Source organism: Phyllostomus discolor, chromosome 2 (assembly GCF_004126475.2).
Source record: "Phyllostomus discolor isolate MPI-MPIP mPhyDis1 chromosome 2, mPhyDis1.pri.v3, whole genome shotgun sequence".
Classification (NCBI taxonomy): Eukaryota; Metazoa; Chordata; class Mammalia; order Chiroptera; family Phyllostomidae; genus Phyllostomus; species Phyllostomus discolor.
Window position 1 is genome coordinate 190,631,374 of NC_040904.2, and position 22,260 is coordinate 190,653,633.

At 37.3% G+C, this 22,260-nt stretch overlaps 1 protein-coding gene across 1 annotated transcript in view; it reads left to right on the top strand.

Annotated features, from left to right (window-relative positions):
• LRP6 (LDL receptor related protein 6) overlaps positions 1-21,139 on the top strand; it is a 138,837-nt gene extending 117,698 nt beyond the window's left edge. Inside the window, exons 16-23 of the mRNA XM_028533098.2 lie at positions 3,068-3,277; positions 8,163-8,288; positions 9,502-9,738; positions 10,534-10,644; positions 15,446-15,676; positions 17,165-17,301; positions 17,953-18,050; positions 20,813-21,139. Coding sequence (XP_028388899.1) covers positions 3,068-3,277; positions 8,163-8,288; positions 9,502-9,738; positions 10,534-10,644; positions 15,446-15,676; positions 17,165-17,301; positions 17,953-18,050; positions 20,813-21,107 — 1,445 coding nt within the window. The 3' untranslated portion in view covers positions 21,108-21,139. The remainder of the gene's footprint in view (positions 1-3,067; positions 3,278-8,162; positions 8,289-9,501; positions 9,739-10,533; positions 10,645-15,445; positions 15,677-17,164; positions 17,302-17,952; positions 18,051-20,812) is intronic.
• Positions 21,140-22,260: the final 1,121 nt, after the last annotated feature.

Here is a 22,260-nt window from a genome sequence, read left to right on the forward strand (position 1 = left end):
CTCATTCTGGAAGGCCTACAACAAGCAGAACACCTGAGAATGTTGAACATGTACAGGCTACTTTCAACAAAGATCAGCAACTGACAATGAGAAAACTAGAAGGGGCTCAGGGGATTGTAAAAACTACTGTGTCCGAGACTTTGATGCAGGATCTTGACATGAAGTGTGTTGTGGCAAAGTTCATTCTGCAGCTTCTGCTACGAGAGCAGAAGTAACATCATGCTGCATTTGCTAATGACTTAATTCGAAGAACTACCAACAGCCAGATTTCCTTAAGAAAGTCATAACTGGGGATGAATCATGAGGCATCATTGTCCTATGTACAGTGTTTTCTGTATCTTGTATCCTCTTCAAAAAATACCTCTTTCATATGTGGCTGGGATGGATACTTTCCGGACAGACCTCGGTACGTTCAATATCATGTGTATGGAATAGTATAGTCATTCCAACAAATAAGGTAGATTTGTGTGCAGTGGCATGGAAAGGTGATTTTTAAAAACTAAGTTGTTTATTAAGATCTAATTTTGTTTAAAATATTTCATAGGTATTGTATTTATTGGCAAATTGCCCTCCAAAAATATTTATACTATATATACATGTATGTATACATATATAGACACATAATATGTATATATACTTTTAAGAATATGGGTGTACATGTTTGTTTATTCCTTGAGAAATACACAAATATACTTTGAGAAAGGTCTGAAAGGCTAGCATACTAATAATGTTAATAGTATTTATTTCTGTATCATTTGAATTTTTATATGTTTAAATACATTTGTACTTTTTAAGAAACTAAAAAAATATTGTCTTTAGAGGTTCAAATGCTTCCATTTCATTTGCCTTCTCTGATTTCAGATAGTGATGGACATATTTGCGTGTGTGTGCACATTTACTTAGTATGATGTATGTTTTCCTCTCATTGATGACCTATATCTTTTATATCACCTTTAATTTGTATAATTGTTTTTATATCAATGTTTTACCTTTTATTAGTATTAAAGATATTTCTCCCTTCTCTCCTTTTCTCCATTTCTCTTCATTTATGATGCTTATTTTTGTAAGAGTAACATGTGTTCATTAGAGGCAGTTTAGAAAGTACAAAAAAGGGAAAACTCATACCATCATCGTTACTTAACACTTTAATGAATTAACTTTCATTTTTTTCCATGCCTTTTTTTCCACCTTTAATTATGAAATGGTTCCAACGTGAAGAAAGCACAGGGTTCCTACCACTCAACTTCGTCAGATCTTATTGTTTGGTGGCCATAATTGCTTTTGAACATTGCTTCCTCCTCCTCTCTCTTGAACTAAAACATTTGAATTTTGAAGCCCTTGTATATCCCTCCCCAATATGTTCTGAATAAAGAATGCTTAGAAATCAGTAATAGAAAAATGAACAAAGGCTATGAATAGTAATTCAGAGAAGAAATATGAAAGACCAATAAATTAACTTCAATATCAAACAGGGAAATGCAGATTTTATTGATAATGGGATATACTTATAAAATAATTGGATTGATAATAATTTAGAAGTCTAACAATACCAATTTTCATTTATACTTCTGGTGGGAATTTTAAATTGATGTAATCATTTTGGAGAGCACCTTGGATCTATCCATTCATATTGAATCTATATACACCAGATTACATAGCAGTTCCACTGCTGTGTTTAGCCCATAGAGACATGTTCTGATATAGGCGCAAGAATATTCACTGCAACACTGCTTTTAGTGGCAAAAAAGTGGAAATAGCATTACTAAAACTTCAACTGGGTTTGCTTTGGATTTATAAGTCAATTTAGTAGAATTATTTTCTTTGTAATATTAGTCTTCCAAACCATAAACACTGGTTTCTCTCTTTTTATTTGGAACTTTAATTTCCCTCAGTGTTGTTTATTGTTTTCTGTATAGAAGTTGCCCATGTTTTATTAATTTTTTGGTATTTAGTGCTTTTGAATGCTAGTGATAAAGAGTATTCTAAATTTTTAAGACTTTATTTTGTGGTTGTAGCTGAAACATATAAATACAGTCCATCTGTTCTCTCATCCATCCCCCACCGTGATATCCTGAGCTCATTTCCTGTAGTTTCTTTCACATTTTCTATGTTACAGAATCATTTGTGTGCAAATACTGAATTTTTTTCCAGTCCTTTTCCTTGTTGCTTTATTATACTGTCTAGGACCCCCAAAACAGTGGTGATTGTAATAATAATGGAAGCTTTGGGGTTTTTTGTTTGGCTTTGCTTCTTGATTTGGGGGGAAGCATTTAATACTTTGTAATTAAGTATTATGTTTGCTAAGGCTTTTCTATAGATAGCTTTTATTTTTATCAGATTAAGAGAGTTCCCTTCTGTTCCTACTTTGCTAGAATAAAGCAAACTTGGAATGATACAGTATCCTTTTTATATACATTGATAGATTTGGATATTCTATTGTTTGTGTAAGATGTTTGCATCCATGTTCATGAGAAAGAATACCCTATAATTTTCTTTTCTTACAATGTACTTGGAGTTTGGCTGTCAAGGTTACGTTGCCTCATTAAATATGTTTCCCCTTTTTTTGTTTTCTGTGAGAAAGGTTAGTATAATATTGGCAGCATTTTTTTCTTTTTTCCTTCTTTATATAGTCACCAATAATATATCTTTTTATCATAGGATCTTTTTCTGCTTCACATTTTTAGCATCCCACAGAACCTTTTATACTGAAATGCATTTAGTACATGCTTCTGTTTTTATATGCTAGAGCTTTTCATAAAATTTTATTTGAAAAATGGACTCAGCTTTAAAAATCATTCAAAAACTGCTTTAAGTTCTTTTCTACATTTCTGTGAATTAGAATACAACTGTATATTGGACTACTTGCTATTGATTGCCCTTGAATGTCTAGTCTATTGTCTGTTTTCTGGTATGTGTATATCTTCTAAGAATGATTCTGAAGTTTTGTAGTCAAGAGTTTATATTTTCCTTTTCAGAACTTTAGAATCTTAATTTTCAGTAAATAATTGTTGAATGTATGACTTGACCCACATGAATTATTTCTGGTGAATGTTCTCTTCTTTCCAAGGTGCCAACCGAGTAGTATTAGAAGATTCCAATATCTTGCAGCCTGTGGGACTGACTGTGTTTGAAAATTGGCTATACTGGATTGATAAGCAGCAGCAAATGATTGAAAAAATTGACATGACAGGTCGAGAGGGTAGAACCAAAGTCCAGGCTCGAATTGCTCAGCTCAGTGACATTCATGCAGTAAAGGAGCTGAACCTTCAGGAATACAGTAAGTGCTGATGGTCTACTGCTAATTGTAGGATTTGTATTTATTGTTAGAAATTAAAAATAAGATATTCTTTTGTATCTTCTTACCACTTTATCCTGAAGATTTTCATGTACTGTTAGGTTTTCCAATTTTTTATCTTTATACTAAACTTACCTGGGAGCTTTTTCAAATTAAACATTTCCTCATAAAATAGGAGTGGGGTAAAGGAATGGTCTTACTCATTTTCAAATATTTCCCCAGGTACAACAAAGGCCCCGCTTGTTATATGTTCTCTTTTTCTCCTTTCTGTCTTTCAGCCTCTTTAAGAATATTAGTATAAGGCATGTATTTCTTTGGTTCCCTGTATACCTCATAATTCAAACAAAAATAAAAGTTATATTTACATGATGATGAATATATTTATGGAGTAACTTTACTCTTTGGCAAAAGCAAAACAAACTAAAAATTAGTGTGCAAAAATTGAATACAGCACTTTAAAAAGTGCCTGCTTTTCCCCCTCTTGAATAAAATTTTCAATTCTCAGCTTAGAAAAGTAGCCAAAAATATTCTTTTTATGTTATTGAAAACTTGAACTTCTTGCCAAGATGGAGGCATAGGTAGATATACTTTGTCTTCTCATACAACCAGAAGAAGGACAACAAAAAAAATTTAACAACAAAAACAACCAGAACTGCCAGAAAATCAAACTGTATGGAAGTCTGACAACCAAGGAGTTAAAGAAGAAACATTCATCCAGACCAGTAGGAGGGGTGAGAAGGGCAGCTAGACAGAGAAAATTCACAGCAAGGCAGCAGCCGGAGGACCAGTGAAAACTGGGTGAGGTGGCGGCTAGCAGAGTGGCCAGATAAACCAGGAGGAACAACTGGGGAGTGAGAGAGAGAGCGCACAACCTAGGGTTCCAGTGCAGGGGAAATAAAGCTTCAGAACCTCTGACTAAAATATCCTGTGGGGGTTGAGTTAGCGGTGGGAGGAACTCCTAGCCTCACAGTAGAGCTTGTTGGGGAGACCCACAGGGCCCTAGAATATACACAAACCCATCCACCCACCCAGGAATCAGCACCAGAAGGGCCCAATTTGCTTGTGGGTCGTGAGGGAAGTGACTGAAAGCCAGCAGAGAGCTGAGCAAGTGGCACTGTTCCCTCTTGGACCCCTCCCCTACAGACACAGTGAAGCACCACACACTGTGAAATGGGTTGCCCTGCCCTGGTGAACACCTAAGGCTCCACTCCTTACTATGTAACAAGCACTCGGAGACCAAAAAAAAAAAATATGGCCCAAATGAGAGAACAAATCAAAGCACCAGAAAAAATACAACTAAGTAATGAAGAGGTAGCCAACCTATGCAATGCAGAGTTCAGAACACTGGTAATCAGGATGCTCACAGAAGTGGTTGAGTATGGTTGCAAAATAGAGGAAGTGAAGGCTATGAAAAGTAAAATAAAGGAAAATGTACAAAGAACCTACAGCGAGGGGAAGGAAAGTGGGACTCAAATTATGGTTTGGACCAGAAAGAAGAAATAAACATTCAACCAGAACAGAATGAAGAAATAATTCCAAACAAACAAACATGAGGAGAGGCTTAGGAACCTCCAGGACAACTTGAAACATTCCAACATCCAAATCATAGGGGTGCCAGAAGGAGAAGAGGAAGAGCAAGGAATTGAAAACTTATTTAAAAAAATAATGAAGGAGAACTTCCCTAATCTGACAAAGGAAATAGACTTCCAGGAAGTCCCGGAAGCTCAGAGAGTCCCAAAGAAGTTGGACCCAGGGAAGCACACACCAAGACAATCATAACTGCATTACCCAAAATTAAAGATGAGGAGAGAATCTTAAAAGCATCAAGAGAAAAGGAGACAGTTACCTATAAAGGAATTTCCGTAAGAAGAAATCAGGCAAGAAGGGGCTGGAAAGAAATATTCCAAGCCATCAAAGGTAAGGACCTACATCCAAGATTGCTCTGTCCAGCAAAGCTTTCATTTAGAATGGAAGGGCAGATAAAGTGCTCCCCAGATAAAGTCACGTTAACAGAGTTTATCATCACCTAACCCTTATTGTTTGAAATGTTAAAGGGACTTATCTAAGAAATAGATGATCGAAAACTATGGTCAAAAACTTACAACAAACTCACAACTATTGACAACTGAACCTAAAAAAAAAAAAGAATAGACTAAGCAAATGGAGAACACATGGAGGGTTAGCAACAGGGGAGTAGGGGGAGGGGAGAGGGGGAAAGGTACAGAGAATAAGTAGCATAGATGGTAGGGAGAACATAGGGGGAGGGCAAGAATAGTATGGGAAATGTAGAAGCTAAAGATCTTATGACACATGGACATGAACTAAAGGGGGTGAATGTGAGTGGGAGAGGGTGTGCAGGGTGGAAGGGAATGAAGGGGGGTAATGGGACAACTAATAGCATAATCAATAAAATATATTAAAAATAAAAAAAGAAAGAACAGATTAAAGCTAACAACTAAAACAGGAACAGAATCACAGAAATGGAGATCACACGGAGGGTTATCAGCAGGGAAGGGGAGGTGGGGGAATGGGGGAAAAGGTACAGGGAATAAGAAGCATAAATGGCAGGTAAGAAATGGACAGGGGAGGTTAGAATAATATGGGAAATGGAGACGCCAAAGAATTACATGTATGACCCATCGAAATGAACTAATATGGAGAAATGCTGGTGGGAGGGGGGTTCAGGGCAGAGGGGAATAAAGGGGAGAGGGAAAAATGGGACAACTGTAATAGTATAATCAACTATATATATATGTATTTTTTTTTAAAGAAAACCTTTGAAAATGAGCGATCATCTTTAGCCTAGTTACTTGTTAATAGGTGTCTACAATCAAAAGTACCCTCATCAGTAACTACTGTAGGTCTTACATGATTGTACCAGGAATGCAATCATGTTAAATGTAGGACTAAAGAGAGAACTATTGAAACTCCTCAACTTCTCAGCACAATGCTTTCAAATTAAATAGGAATATGAAAGAATAGAGGAGTGAGGTCACCATTGCTTGTTCAGGTCTTCATGATGTTGTCACTGTTTATGGACTTAGAAGCTAAGTTTAGAGATGTCAAGTTTTAAGAATTTGACAGTTAGCATTGTTGCTGTTCTGTGTTGTGACATGTACAATAATTCATGCTGAATATGTAATAGATGGAAATAAGATAATGACACAGTACCTAAGTTACATATTCAATTGATATAAAATCTCACTTGAGCTTTTCAAAACTTCCTGGGGGCAAAGTTATCTTTTTTTTATAATTCAACATTTAAATATGGTTTTATACTTGGAAAAACATTTTAAAACTTTAATAACATTAAAGAGAATAGGATTTATGTTTATCAAAAGTGTATGGCCCATAGGCAGATCACTTGAGGCGGAGTGATGGTACTCAGGAGGAGGAAATGGCACTTGACTGCATAAGGTCTAGTGAAGAATTATGAAAGATAACTCTTCTATCATTGCTGAGTCTGGGTCTAATTTCACCTATAACTACTTTATTTTTCGCATGTCTGAATCAAGTATCTTTAGCTCCATTTGGAGTTGTAGGGGGTTGCCATCCTTTGTTGTCTTCTGTTTGGTTTTAGGGTTGCTGTGTGCCCAGAGTAGTAGGAGAGGCATCATTCTGTGATTTGTGCTGAGAACCCTAATTGGGTTAACATTCGTTTTTTATTGAATTTATTGTGGTAACATTGGTTAGTGGAATTGTCGTGTTGTGTGTTCACCACCCCAAGTCAAATTTTCTTTAAAAAAGTGTCATGGAATTGAGGGTCGAGAAACACTGGATCCTAATATAGTTTGTGGGTCCTAATGTAATGACTGACATGTGTTTTGGGACAGTGAGCTGACTCCCTCAATCTCATCAGCACACGCTAAAGCAGAACTGATGTGTCAGTGAAAAGAGAATCAGATAATGAATGGGTGTCTCTACGTTAGACGTTGGTATTCTGTCCTGACAGATATCCAGTTGCTTTTCACACAAGCTAAGTAGAAAATTCATAACAATGATTTCATTAAATACAACCTGTGAGACAGAGTTTGAAAAGTTGCCAGACTGTGTATTTATTTAATTTAACCCAAATATGAGGAAAATGAAACATTTGTATCATTTCAGGTTATGTTTTGCAGTTGACCAAGCAGATAATTTTGATTGTTTCCAAATGTTTGAGTTCCCTGTGAACTTAAGTTTTTTCTTATAACAACTCTAATTATCAGTGGATTCTATATTAAAATATACTTTTTAAGCCCTGGCTGGCGTAGCTCAGTGGATTGAGCGCGGGCTGGGAACCAAAGTGTCCCAGGTTCAATTCCCAGCCAGGGTACATTCCTGGGTTGCAGGCCATAACCCCCAGCAACCACACATTGATGTCTGTCTCTCTCTGTCTCTCTGTCTCTCTGTCTCTCTCTCTTTCTCCTTCTCTCCCTCTCCCTCCCTCCCTCCCTCCCTTCCCTCCCTTCCCTCTCTAAAAAAAATAAATAAAATCTTTAAAAAATATATTTTAAAAAAATATATACTTTTTGAGTAATATCATCTGATCTTTTAGAAAGATCTGAGTTAAACTCTATAGTTTAGAAGCATTTTTGTATATTAAATAGAACAATATCTAGGTCTCAACCTTCTGCCTACAAATTAATATGAGCTGTGTCATTACCTTGCTTAAAATAATTTAAAATATTTTATATATACATATGTACAGACAGTGTTTTGAACTTTTAAATCTTTGTCCTCATTTTCTTGAAGGTTGTGTAGGGATGGAGCAAGGAAGCATATACATGTGCAAATATTAAAGTCTGAGGTGATTTACATTTTGTTTTCTTGATACTTCATAAGTGGTAGATTTTTAACTAAACTACCTTCCCTCCCCTCCCTGCAGGACAGCATCCATGTGCTCAGGACAATGGTGGCTGTTCACATATTTGTCTTGTAAAAGGAGATGGTACTACACGGTGCTCTTGCCCTATGCACTTGGTTCTGCTTCAGGATGAGCTGTCATGTGGAGGTACATGTGTTATCATTTCCTTGTGCAGATTGTTTAAGCTATTCTGTAACTGAATAGGTTAATTCACTGAAGGGAGGAACTATTCTCTATAGTGGCAGGAATGTTAAAATAATCTGATTTCTAATGAGAGGAAAATTACTAGGGAACTGAGTTTATAAAGGTATTAAACATTATAATCATAAGCTGATATAAAAGTGTTTTCTACTATAAAAGATAGATAAAACACATATTGCTGTGAACAGAGATTGAAAAGGCTTATATATGCAAAAGTTAAAATCATTGAAAAAATGGTATTATAAGAATATTTTATTCTTTTAATTTTTCTACTTTTAAAAAAAGTAAGTAACACGTATTGAGTAGCAGCAGCATCCAAGACACTGTGCTTGGACTGCAGAAGATTTGAAGGTCTCGGAGACAGACCGGCGTGGTTGGGGAGATCAGGTGTGTGCGCAGAAAGAGTTAAGCTCTGGTGCTTCGAAGTAGCAAGTGTTGCACAACACTGTGAACATAGTCAATGCCACTGAGCTGTACGCTTTAAAACGGTTAACTGGTGGGCTTTTCTACATATATTTTACACATTTTTTTAAAACAAAATGCTTCCATATCAGGGTCTTGGTGTTAACTCAAATAAGGCAAATCTTAGAAAAATTTACTTCTATGAAGTAACACAAATAAAATTGAATCAAGGATATCACCTCTTATTTAGAAGTCTTAAAAAAAGACCTTTGCATTTTTCTTTGTATTTAGTGATTGTTTTTAGTGCACATATTACATGAGTAGCATGTTTTACCTAATGTATACGACTGCATTACCCAAAGCAAGACATGCACTTTTGTCATTAAGAAAAGTACCCTCATGTCCATTAGCAGCCAGTTCTCATCTTCCAAAAGTAACCACTGTTCTGATTTTTATCCCTGTAGTTTAGCTATGCTTGTTATTGAACTTTATAGAAGGAACCATGATATATGTACTCTTTAATGTCTGGATTATCTTAATATAATTTTGAGATTCAACTGTAGAGTGGAGTATATCAGTTTCTTCCTTTGTTATTTCTTCTCTGATTAAATGAGATGGGTGGATTACAGATTTTATCTATTATGAAGTGTTTTGTACAATATATATTAATTATTAAATGAGCTCCACTCAGGTGTATTTGACCTCTGTGTGATACTTACTTTATTTTTGTTACTCCCCTCCCCTTTGTCTATTGAAGAACCCCCAACATGTTCTCCTCAGCAGTTTACTTGTTTCACGGGAGAAATTGATTGTATCCCTGTGGCTTGGCGATGTGATGGGTTTACTGAATGTGAAGACCACAGTGATGAGCTTAACTGTCCTGTGTGCTCAGAGTCCCAGTTCCAGTGTACCAGTGGGCAGTGTATTGATGGTGTACTCCGATGCAATGGAGATGCAAACTGCCAGGATAAATCAGATGAAAAGAACTGTGAAGGTATCTAAAAATTTTAAGACCCAGTTATAAAGTCCTTTCTCCATTAGGATGTTTGCAATTCAGAGTGGAGTGTTGCTTTGGCTCAGTGGTAGATTTGGGGTTTTCAAGTACATTTGACCTTATTATGTTAAGTATAGTAACATGTTCCAAATTGCTGTTTTAGTTCACTTAATATGCATAAGATTTATGCACATTAATAAGCATAGCAGAGGAATGAGGCCAAAAGAACTTCAGTATGTAAAAATAGTACTTGTTTCCAATAAACTTTGAATTAGTGAATTTATTTCAATGTAAAATAAGTTCATTATTTTTTTCTTTCCTCCATTAACCTTTAACATGGTAAAAAAAAACCCCCACAAATTCTTTGGAATTATTAGTGAATGATGAAATTTAACATAAAGAACAAAATAGGAGCCCGTGACTGGTGTGGTTCATTTGGTTGGCTGTTGTCCCACAAAGGGAAAGGTTGCTGGTTCAATTCCCAGTAGGGGCACTTGCAGGAGGCAGCTGATCGATGTTTCTCACACCAATTTTTCTTTCCCTCTCTTTCTCCCTCCCTTCCCTTCTCTCTAAAAATAAATAAAATCACTTTTTTAAAAAATGACAAAATAGGAAATTTCCTGCTGGAATTTTTTTTCCTCTACCAATGAAAGTTTTCTGAGAATGATTTTTAAGATATATCTAAAAGTCTCACATTTGTTTTCATTTGTTCCCACAAAGTACTTTTTTGATTCTTGGTAGTATTCAGCTTTACAACATAGTAAAAATAAAAAAACTATTTGCATTTTTCCCCAGTGCTTTGTTTAATTGATCAGTTCCGCTGTGCCAATGGTCAGTGCATTGGAAAACATAAGAAATGTGATCATAATATGGATTGCAGTGACAAAACAGATGAACTGGAATGTTGTAAGTAGGACTAACACCTGTATATTACTCTTAAGGGAGAATTTTTAAAATACATTTTTCTTTTCTTTATGTGTGAGTTTCACTTGTAATCACTATTTCCTTATTAAGAAACAAATATTAATATTAAGCTATTTGTACCAGGGATTTTTTGTTTCGCTTTTAATAATTCCTTAAAGACAGCAATTTTCTTATGCAAAAAAAATCTTCATAGGAACATTTAGTAAAGCACCAGAAAAGAATAAATATTGTTTTGCCACAGCCAAAGTTAAAAATTCTGAAACAGTTTACAGACATACCTAGGAGATAATTGCGGTTTCAGTTCCAGACCCCAGGCCTCCTCATTAAAGTAAATACTGCAATCAGACCAGTCAAACTAATTTTTTGGTTTCACAGTGCATATAAAAGTTATGTTTACACTGTAATGTAGTCTGTTGAGTGTGCAATAGCATTATGTTTTAAAAAGCAATGTGTATACCTTAATTAAAGAATAATCTATTGCTAAAAAAAATGCTAACCATTATCTAAGCCTGTTGGGAAAATGGCACCAATAGACTTGCCTGATGCAGAGTTGCTATAAACCTTCAGTCTGTAAAAAATACAAAATCTGTGAAGCACAATGAAGTGAAGCATACCAAAACAAGGTATGTTTACAGATACGTGGAACTCAGTCAGTGGTCAAAACTTAAGAATTTCTGAACATTAGTCCATGTTCAACATCCCCCATTTTTTTTCTTGACTCTAGTCTCGCAGTGACTTTAAGACCTTCCTCAAAATGCAGCCTGAGGAAATTTGTACCAGTGTATATGCACAGGCCTAGAGACCCTAGGATGAATAGCTTATAGTTTCTTCAAGGTTCTTAACTATTGACCAATGCCCTAATCTATAATATATCCCAAATTGATCAACCTAGTTCTGAATGGAAATCAGCATAAGCCTCGTCTACCCTGTCAAAACTGGTTTAATGAATTATGGAGAGCAGGATGACAGCTACGGTGAGGGAAGTTGGGGGTGGAAGGATTGAGCAAAAAGGAAAAAGGACTCATGGACATGATTGCAGGGGCAGGGTATAAGGGAACTAAATGGTAATGGGAAAAATACAATAAAAAACAAAGAAAATAAAAAAAGAAATTCTTTAATCTTAATAAAGACTTTAAGCTGATATTTTAAAAAATTCAAATGGCATATTCACTGAGACTTGTAGTATCTATTCATATTCATGAAACATTACTGGACACCAACTATGTGCTGAGCATGCAGGGTGCCTGCACCAGTGCTCTTAAAGCTGTCTATTTTGGGGGTAGTAGTAAGATTAGGGCTTTTAAAGCCAGTCAGAGATGGAATTGAATTCTAGCCCGCCCCTCTTACCAGGAACTTCGTTCTTACCAGGAAGTTTAAACCTTAGTTTCCTCATCTTTGGATTGAAGATAATATTTATCCTGATGGCTGTGGGAAAAAATTAAATGAAGTAATATATATATAAAACATACAGCCTGGCTCTATGTGTGTTACGGTATCAGGAGTATCAGGAGATACTATTGATAAAAGAGAGTGATAAATGATATCAAATGTGCTATTTTAGAGATCTTTGCAAGTAGCACACAGGAGAGAGTGGTCAAAGCTTTAGGAATGAAGATGCAGCTCATCAAGGAAGACTTTTTAGAACAGTGATGCTGAAGATATAGGATGTTGATCAATGAATAGTGTTAATTATGCAGATAATTAGAGAGATTGAATTCCTGGCAGAGGAAATATCCTATTCAAAAGCAAAGTGAAATAGGCACGTTTGGCAAACAGCATGTAAATAGGACTGCCAGAGTACATGCTGCATCATGAGGGTGTCAGCAGGAGAAAACGTATGTAAAGGTGAGATCATAGAGGACTTTGCTTTTCTTCTGAAGAGCCTGGACAGTATTCCAGAGTAATGGAGAGTCATTGAGCAACTTAAGTAAAGGGTTGTCATTGCTGCGTAGTTGTGAAAGCTGTGAAGCAGATGCGTTGGAGGCCATAAGATTATATAGGCAGGGAAAACTGTTAGACTGTTGGCTTTCAAATCTTTTGACCAAATCAAGAGGTTACAATGACATGGGTACACACATAAATAATGTCATACAACAGTGTTTATCCATACTATGTGAATGCATTCTGACATTTTCTGCTTTAAAATGTTAGTTGCAACCCACTAAATTGTTTTCACTGTCTAATAACTTGCAGCCTATAATTTAAAAATACTTGAGAGACTGTTGTAGATCAGGCAGACGATGATGACGATGTAAGTTGAGAAGGAGCAGTGTGGTAGATTGATTTTAGTTATTTTGGAAATAAAAGGGTTTGGTAACCATTTAGATTTAGTTGATAAGCTTAGGTGGACACACAGATACCTCACTGAGTGACTGGAGTCGTTCATTAACTAGAATACGTAGCAGGGACTGAAAACTGAAGTACCATTCCATATCTTGGCTGCAGATGTAATGTTTGGCTGATGTAAGGGGTTTTTATTACTTTATTTTTGTTTTTTATTTAATGCAAATACCTTTGCTACAGGCACCTCATTTATTTATGATCTGCTTTACTCCTGGAATTTAGGAAACATGGCAGATGATGGTGACATTGAGTTCAGTTTGCATATGTTGCATTAAAGTTGCCCATTAGATGTCTCATTGAAGCTGTTCAAGAAGTTGACCATATGGGTCTGTAGCTCAAGAGAGAGGTTTGGGCCCTTCAGTTTCTTAATGATAATTAAATCGGAGGCAGTGGATGAAATCTCCCAGTGAGAGTTAAGCAGGGGAGGAAAATAGCAGGAGATAGACAGAACTCTAGGAAGCAACAGTACTTAGAAGTCAGACAGAAGAGAATGAAGCCAACGAAAGGAAACAGAATAATTAGAGATAGTGAAGCTAAGAAAGTGGTGTCTTGGAAGGATATTGATCAGACATTTTTGAGGAAAACAAGAGCCAGCAGTATTGAAAGTAGAGAACGTATAGAAAGGCCAGTGAGGTGAAAGGTTCATTGAATATGGCAAATAGGAGAATGTTGACCTTTGCCAGACTGATTTCAGTGTTGTGGTGAGGATAAAAACCTGATTTCAGTGAGTCAAGATGTGACCTAGAGACTAAGAATTTGGGTTGTCAGCATAAACTTTTCTTTCCTGATTCTTGGCATTAGAATGGAATGCTCAGGGCACTAAAAAAATTGAGATGGTCGCTCCCGGGACTAAGCCGAGTCTGTGCCTCAGACGCCGTAGAGGAAATATGTGATTGGCAGCCCTTATGTAATTGTGTAACTTTTGTGGTACTGTTTTCTCTCATTGCTTTTATTCAGTCTATCACAGGGTGAGTTTAGCTATGGGGATGGGTTATTTCAGGTACGATGAAACAGAAGGAAGGTTTTTAAAGGGTCTGCAATTGTGACCTGTAGTCTGACTACGTTCAGAATGGAAGAATTTTCCTCCTAAGTCAAATAGTAACATTCTGAATTGGATGTACCCTTTTGTTCTTTCTCTCTACCTCTAATATTGATGCCCTGTGCTTCTAAATCCTCAATCCTGTGAAGGTGGGTGCCTTGGGCAGGGTCTTCCTTAGTGCTCTCATGCTCTGGCTTGCTTTCTGAGTCCTCGAGTACTCAAGTACCAGAGACCTGTTCCTTGCGTTCACGCAGCTAGACTCACCCTGAAGGCCGCAGCATGTTGAGCCTGAGAGAGCTAATGTTCATCTTCAGCTTCTAATTTCCTTTCACCAGACCTAAATGTCACTTTTCAAACCTAAAATCAAGTTCAGAGTTGCTTTTGGCTTCACCATTCCAGGTAAAACATTTCATGACTTTTCCAGGTTCATGTGTTTGGGTCCTATAACTGACTCTGAGATTCCAAACTAAGTTTGTTGACTTTAAATGATACACAGAATGAAGTTGGATAGATTTTATATGTATAGGTATTTAAAAAGTCTTCATGTATATGTATTTAAAACTCTACAGTTCACTTAACATCTTTATTTTTATCATTTATACTATGCTTCCCAATGTGTTTATTTCTGTCTTCATTTAAGGATACTTCATTTGATTCCTAATGATAACATTTATCCATAATCCATGGGGTGCGGTGTACGTGTATGAGGGGTACCCCAAAAATCTGGAATGAATTTATTAAAAATTGTGTATTCTTATATGTTTGAAGGTGTTCAGTCACCTTCAAAGCACTCTTTTTGATGCAGTACACCTATCAAGATGTTTTTTTCACTGCTCAAAAGAACTCGTTGGTTTTGATGTCTCTTAGTGTTTCTGCCGTTTTTTTGTTTCACCTCTTCCACACTGGGAAAACATTTCCCTTTGGGGACATTTTTTCACCTGGGGAACCAAAAAAAAAGTTGTTTAAGACGAGATTGGGTGAATAGGGATGGTGTGGCACAGGGGTCATGCTGTTTTTGGTCAAAAACTGCTAAACACTCAGCGCTGTATGGGCAGGTGCACTCATAAATCACCCATCATGAAATGGTCAATGCGTTGAAAGAGACTTCAAAAAAATTCACTGCAGTTGAGTGTAGCCTCTCAGAACAACACCAGCTGGTACGCTGATACAGATGGGTTTCTGGAACACTCACCTAGTAGGGGAAGCCTGTGTATTACAAGCAACCCCCCTCCAGAAGACAATTTCAGTTTTTTTGGATCCCCCCTCCTATCCATATGAAAGAAAAATGTTTCTAAGTTGTCTCCATTAGCTTCACAGTCTGCTCGCAAGCCCTTTTTTTGATTACTACTTTGAATCTGTAGTTGTTTTTCATTATATAACCGCACTGCATTCTCATTTTAGATCCAACTGAGGAGCCAGCACCACCACCCACCAACACAGTTGGTTCAGTTATTGGAGTAATTGTCACTATTTTTGTGTCTGGAACCATATACTTTATCTGCCAGAGGATGTTGTGTCCACGCATGAAGGGAGATGGAGAAACCATGACTAATGACTATGTAGTTCATGGACCAGCCTCTGTGCCCCTTGGTTATGTGCCACACCCAAGTTCTTTGTCAGGATCTCTTCCAGGTGAGTTAAAACTGATCCACTGAAAATCAAGTCTTGGGTCCTGGCAGAATTCTCAATTTTCCATAATTGAAACCAGGATACTTACTGCCCAGAGTCCATTTCAAACTAGACCACATTGGGTTTTAAAGGTTTTGAGAACAAATGTTCTCTTTTACATTTAGCACCTTCTCTGTACACAAAAGATCTGAGGTAGGGGTTGGTAGAAACTGCCAAAGGATATAAAGCAAATAACATACACAGCCATTTATATGTACTGCATTTTTGGATGCAGTCTACTAAACGTGAATCAGCTAGTCACTTGGTGAAAAGTCGTAAACCACAGTTCTTTAGGTTCTCTATAGGTGACCTCAGTACTACTGAGCCCACAAATTAAAGGGGGGCCAAAAAATAGACTAAGATTTCTTTTCAGCAAAGATCTGGAAATTGCTGGGTGACTGCGGGGAGGGATGTAATGTCTTATGTCTTCTCTTACCTTTAGGTGATGACAGTAGGACTAGGGTTATCCAGGCCTAGCCAAGTAGCCAGAAGTTCTGTGCTTGGGTAAAAACCACATTGCTCTAGAGCAGGGGTGTCAAGCTCAATTTCACAGGGCGGGGGTGGGGGGGGCCCACATCAGCTTTGTCATTGCCTTCAAAGGGCCTAATGTAATTGCAACTCCTTAACAGTTAAGGAGTAGTTACATTTATACAGTCCTAAAATTATTTCAGTCCTTTGAAGGCAACTGTGGGCTGATATGGCCTCCGGTGAAAATGAGTTTGACCTCCCTGCTCTAGAGGGTACAGATTTCTTGTCAGTGTTTTCTCACACCCTCAGTGTAAAGAAGCCTTTGTTTTGGAGAATAGGGAGAAGGAGGTTTCAGGCAAAGCCCTCTGAAAATGAGGACTTGTTCTGGGTGTAACTAAATAAACAGACACGATTTTTTAAATGTTAATGATACTATTCTGTGTCACCATATCAATTGGCAGTTAGTACAATTTAGGAAGTCACCTTGGAAAAGAATGTAAATTTTTCTTGAGCACTGGTGGTTGTGATTAGAATATTTACTTAGCTGAAGAAATAATCTTCCATACATTGTATTTATGCCCTTAAAAATGGTTTTAGTTTCTTTCTGACCAAATCTATTGTTTAGTCTACCCTGCTCCACAACTCCCACTCTCCACAGCCCTTTCTTCCTCAAATCCTCTAAGAAACTGAAAACCACTCATTTTATCTCATTTTGAAGAGCTCTGCTTCCATCCTGGGGCAGGCAGAGGGAGCGGTAGGTGTTCTTGGCCTTGCTCTAGGCCAGCTCTCAATGGAAGTGTTCACTGCTAGGGAACATTCATTTCCCTTCTCCATGAAGTGCTTTCAATAATTATTAGGAAAAGGGGGCATAAATTGTTTCAAAGTCGAACTCTTTTGTCGGCATTTATAATCCTAATATTGAATAAAATTATGTCATGCATCTTTATTGATCTTTCTCATCTTCAGTATTTGTCTTCATTTTAGGAATGTCTCGAGGTAAATCAATGATCAGCTCCCTCAGTATCATGGGGGGCAGCAGCGGACCCCCTTACGACCGAGCTCATGTCACAGGAGCCTCATCAAGTAGTTCTTCAAGCACCAAAGGCACTTACTTCCCTGCAGTAAGCAGTCTGTTTTCCTTTGTTTCGCTCTGAATGCTAAGATACACAGGATCTTAGATTTTTACCTCACTTCAGTGTGGGTACTCAGTGATGGTGATGTAAAAAGTTTTTAAACTTAGTGTAGAATTTAGGCATATAAGGTTCAAAGAAGGCTTTACCATCACCTTGTGAGCACTTACAAATCTTTCTTTATGTTTATTGTATACTAATCAGCATATATGGAAGCACTGGACATTAATTTCTACCTAGTAAAAGTGGCACTACTGAGTAGTACCTCCTGAGACGTTTAGGACCTTCATGCCGTGACCTCCCGAAAGAGGAAGCACATGGCACTTCTCCTATGTCAGTAATTTTTCTTTAAACAATTATATTAAAAAAATCAAAACTCAGCTATACTGAATTTAAACCAGTGACTTGTAGATTATAGATTTCCTCTCATCACCTTGCACTGTTTAGCCGTGATGACATTGTGTTGTATGGAGTGGAGAGCCACAATCCTAAAGTCAGTTCTTTGGAAAGGAAGGAGTGTACTAATAGTCTAATGGGAAGGAATAGAACAGAGAGGAAAGAAGAGAAGTTGAAAGAAAGTCTAATAGTCTCTCTGTGGGGTAGACCACTGTTATTTTAATAATTTCATTATTTTCCTTGTAGATTTTGAACCCTCCGCCATCCCCAGCCACAGAGCGATCGCATTACACCATGGAATTTGGTTATTCTTCAAACAGTCCTTCCACTCACAGGTCCTACAGGTATTACACATCCTCCTCTAATATAAATTGAAGTCTTTATTAGAAGGACGAAGTATTCCTCTAGTTGTGGGCTTGATGTAGACCCAAGTGCGTAGATAGATGATGGTCACCGAGAGAGAATGGGCATCTTGTCTTGCTAATACTCGTGTTGCTCCTAGCACAAATTCTTTTCTTTCAGGGCATTGCACATTTTTTAAAAGAGAGTCACAAATGCTGGCTTTTAGGACAATAAGAGTATAGCCTTCAGTGCTTTGGCAGTGTTTTTTAAGAGAATGTTATCCATCAAACTGATTTCAAAATAGGTAATTTGCTCAGGTTAGGTGTGATTGATAGTCTAAGGATGAAGTACTGGGATAAGACTTGTGTGTTCAGAGTTGTGAGAGCTCTAAAACAGTTGGATTTTTAAGAGCACAGAACTTGAGGGAAGCTTAAATTCAGCCCTTGTTTACATACATTATAATTGCATGGAATAGATTACGACTCACTAAAATAAATGTATTTGTAAGCCGAAGGGGAGGGTATGCCTTTGTGCTGATTTATAAATATATAGAGCAGAGTGAGCAGGTTAATAAACATAAGCACTCGTGTTGCCCTTACTCTTTCCTCTTATTTGAAAGGCCAGCAAATAGTCAAGAGCTTGATACTCTCTGTCTACACACTTAGTGCCAGTATTTATTGGCATTCCTCACGTGCCTGTTGTCTTCAAGATAAGGTTTCCTAGCATTCCAATCAAATAGCCCATATCTATAACCATATAGATATATAGAAATCAAGTAGAAACTTGTTTATACTACCTCATTCAGAATTCTCATTTTAGTGTTTAAATGAGATTTTTTTGAGATGGGCTAGACTCTGAATTGATTTTTATATTTTATTGTAAGTGTTGCTTTCCCTGCCATAAGTCTGCTTTAAAATGCCAAAATAAAGGGGTGAAAACCTGAAAATTAAAAAAAAAAAAAAAAAAAACAGAAAAAGAAAAGACCTAAAATTTTATTTTAAATCTTTAAATTTCTGTAAATTGAATAAAATGTTTAATTAAAGTGATCATAACATCAAAAACAATTCTTAGTCATTTCCCACATCTCAAATTAAGCCCATTTTGTTTCTTCTCAATGAAACTTTTTATCATTTGTTGAGATTTTCGTTTAAAATAGAACTTAAAAGAATTTGTTGATTCTTCTTTCTTCTTTTCCTCCCTGTTTTTTCCTGTGAAAATGGAAGTGTTGGGACTTTTAAATGTTAAGCCAAGGAAGTTTACCAAGGCTTGACTGACACCTGATTGGACAGAATGATAAGACCTAAAAGATACTATGACACATGTCGGTATTGGTAGTGAAAAGCAAAGAAACAAACAAACAAAACACACACTGTAATAAACCTGCTCGGCAGGTTCTGTAGCTTTTGTTTTTTGGCAGCCATTTCTGTTGAGGCAAGTCCTAATGGTATCGAATGGTCTGCATCCGGGGATATTATCCATGGCTCTCTCTGTCACTAGGTGTTTTATGGATTGTAACTTCAGTTTTATACTTGTTCTTGCCCCTCTCTTGCAGTTTCTTTGTTTGATGAGAAAGCATGTAAGATTAACTTCACCATATTGAAAATATAAAAGTATAAGAAGTTGCAGGTGGAAGTAGAAATGATAGAAAAACCTGCACGTTGCCCTGGCTGGTGTGGCTCAGTTGGTTGAGCACTGGCCTATGAACTCAAAGGTCACCAGTTCAATTACTGGTCAGGGCACGGGCTTGGGTTGTAGGTAAGGTCCCCAGTTAGGGGTATGCAAAAGGTAACTGATGGATAGCTGTCTTCCTCTTTTTCTCCCTTCCTTCCCCTCGCTCTAAAAAATAAATAAAATCTTTTTAAAAAAGAAAAACTGGGTGTTAAATGAGCTCTTACTTTCTCTAATGTGATCCTCTCTTTCCAGTACCTTTTTCTTTAGTTAGCCATGCTGCAAACTTTTAACAGCTATCAATTACTTGAAAAGGTAAATAAACAAGTGTAAAAAATAAGTCAGGTCAAATACATATTAGAAAATTCACTGGTTCTGTGAATTTATTATTTTAATGTTCAGTTAAAGCTGCTCCTGTGACAACACGCTCATCTCTGCACGGAGAGTCGAAACTCTCTGAAACCACAGCAGTTTCCCTCTGCTGACCGAACACGAGTGGGATGATGAGCCCCTTAGGCTGTCTACAGTGTTTAGTCTGGCTTGTACAGTACTTGATTTTTAAAAAGAGAATGAAGTCGTCAGACATCATTAGATCATTCATCAGGTAAATGATAGAGCAGTTAAAGAACGTGGAGGGAGCGTTACCTGTTTGAGTAGTGTAAAGCGTGTGAAGATCCTTCTTCTCTCAGACCGTGAAGTGGCAGAAATGAGTGAGGTTCGCTGTAAGTAGACTAAACGCTGACTGTGTTAACTGACAGGTTTTCCAGACGTGACCATTAAGTACAACTGAATAGTTCTTTTTTATTTCGTGATACAGTTTAACTTAAAGCTATAAGAGCACATCCAAAGTCACCTCCTCATTTCCATTCTATCCATGTTTAATTGCCTCTAATCACATTTTATCTGCAAATGTGAAATGCATGCTATCTTCCACCTCTGGACTGCCATCGAAAATTGCCTTTTGGTCTGTGCAGATTTAAATTGCAGTAGCTTATTATCTTCAAGATGAAGTTTATATCCAATACCTCTATATTTTGATAGGAAAAACCACTTTTTAATAAAACTAACTCTTCTCTTGATTTTCTTCCAATACCAGCTACAGGCCATATAGCTACCGGCACTTTGCACCCCCCACCACGCCCTGCAGCACCGATGTTTGTGACAGTGACTATGCCCCCAGCCGGAGAATGACCTCGGTGGCAACAGTCAAGGGCTACACTAGTGACTTGAACTATGACTCAGAGCCTGTGCCCCCACCTCCCACACCCCGAAGCCAATACTTGTCAGCAGAAGAGAACTATGAAAGCTGCCCGCCTTCTCCGTACACAGAGAGAAGCTACTCGCATCACCTCTACCCTCCGCCACCGTCTCCCTGTACAGACTCCTCCTGAGGAGGGGCCCTCCTCCTCTGACTGCCTCCAACACAAAAATGTACATACAGATTTGGCTGAGATCTGGAGGGGGGGAGGGAGATACTTAGAGAAGGATGAGGCAGGCCATGTACAGTTAAAAATTATAAATGGAGTAGGGAATACTGGAGATATTTGTACAGAAGAAAAGGATATTTATATATTTTCTTAAAACAGCAAATTTGCTGCTTGTGCCATAAAAATTTGTATAAAAATAAATTTGTACTAAAAGTTTTATTTTTGCAAAATAAATACACAAAGCATGCCTTAAACCCAGTGAAGTGACTGAGTACAGAGGAAACAGGCATAATAAAGGCATCAGTGACCAGGAGTGTCTGGGCTTTATTGATACCAAAAAAAAAAAGAAGAAGAAAAATTTAAATCCATCTCAGAGCAGCAAACCATAGATACTTGGAAGTAGCCAAATAGCCTTCATGTTACATAACATTTGAGGGCCAACAGGTTTAAGAAATCCTGAAAAAAAAATAATACTAACTTTGGACGTAGGGCTTTGTTTTCTCTAGGAGTCCAACAATTTTAGTGAGGAAAATAGATATTCATAAAAATCCGTTCTGGGTACCGCTGTCGCAGGAAAGGTCAGCCGCCTGGTAGGATGCCGCGGGGCCGTCTGTGTGCGCATGTCTCTGTCCCTGTGTCCGAGTCCGCGCCGCCTTCAGAGTTTGGTTCTCGCCGTGTTTTTACCGTCCTTGCTCCCCCAGCAGCTTTATAGGCCCGTTTGCCAAGATACGATTTATTCAAAGCTTTTTATCTGAAGATTAATTAAATGGATTTTTCTAAATTAAGGTTTCATTTTAATATTTATACTAGCTCCCTTCCCCTGAAGGCTTAGCTCTTCTGTTAGACTGATGTTTTCACGTAATGATCAAAGGTAAGACATATTATTGCTCCTCTTTACTTCTAAGATTGTTTAATGTTCATTAAACTGTCTTCTTACAACACATATAGACAATGTTTAAGAATTACAAATTTAGCTATTATTTTTTTGTTGTAAATTAATCATATATCCTTGCAGTACTTTCAGCATATAATATCACAATATGAAATCATTTTTATATATATTTTCCTACTAAAATATTTTAATGTGTTCCAGTAAGAGACAATCTGTGTAAAAGGA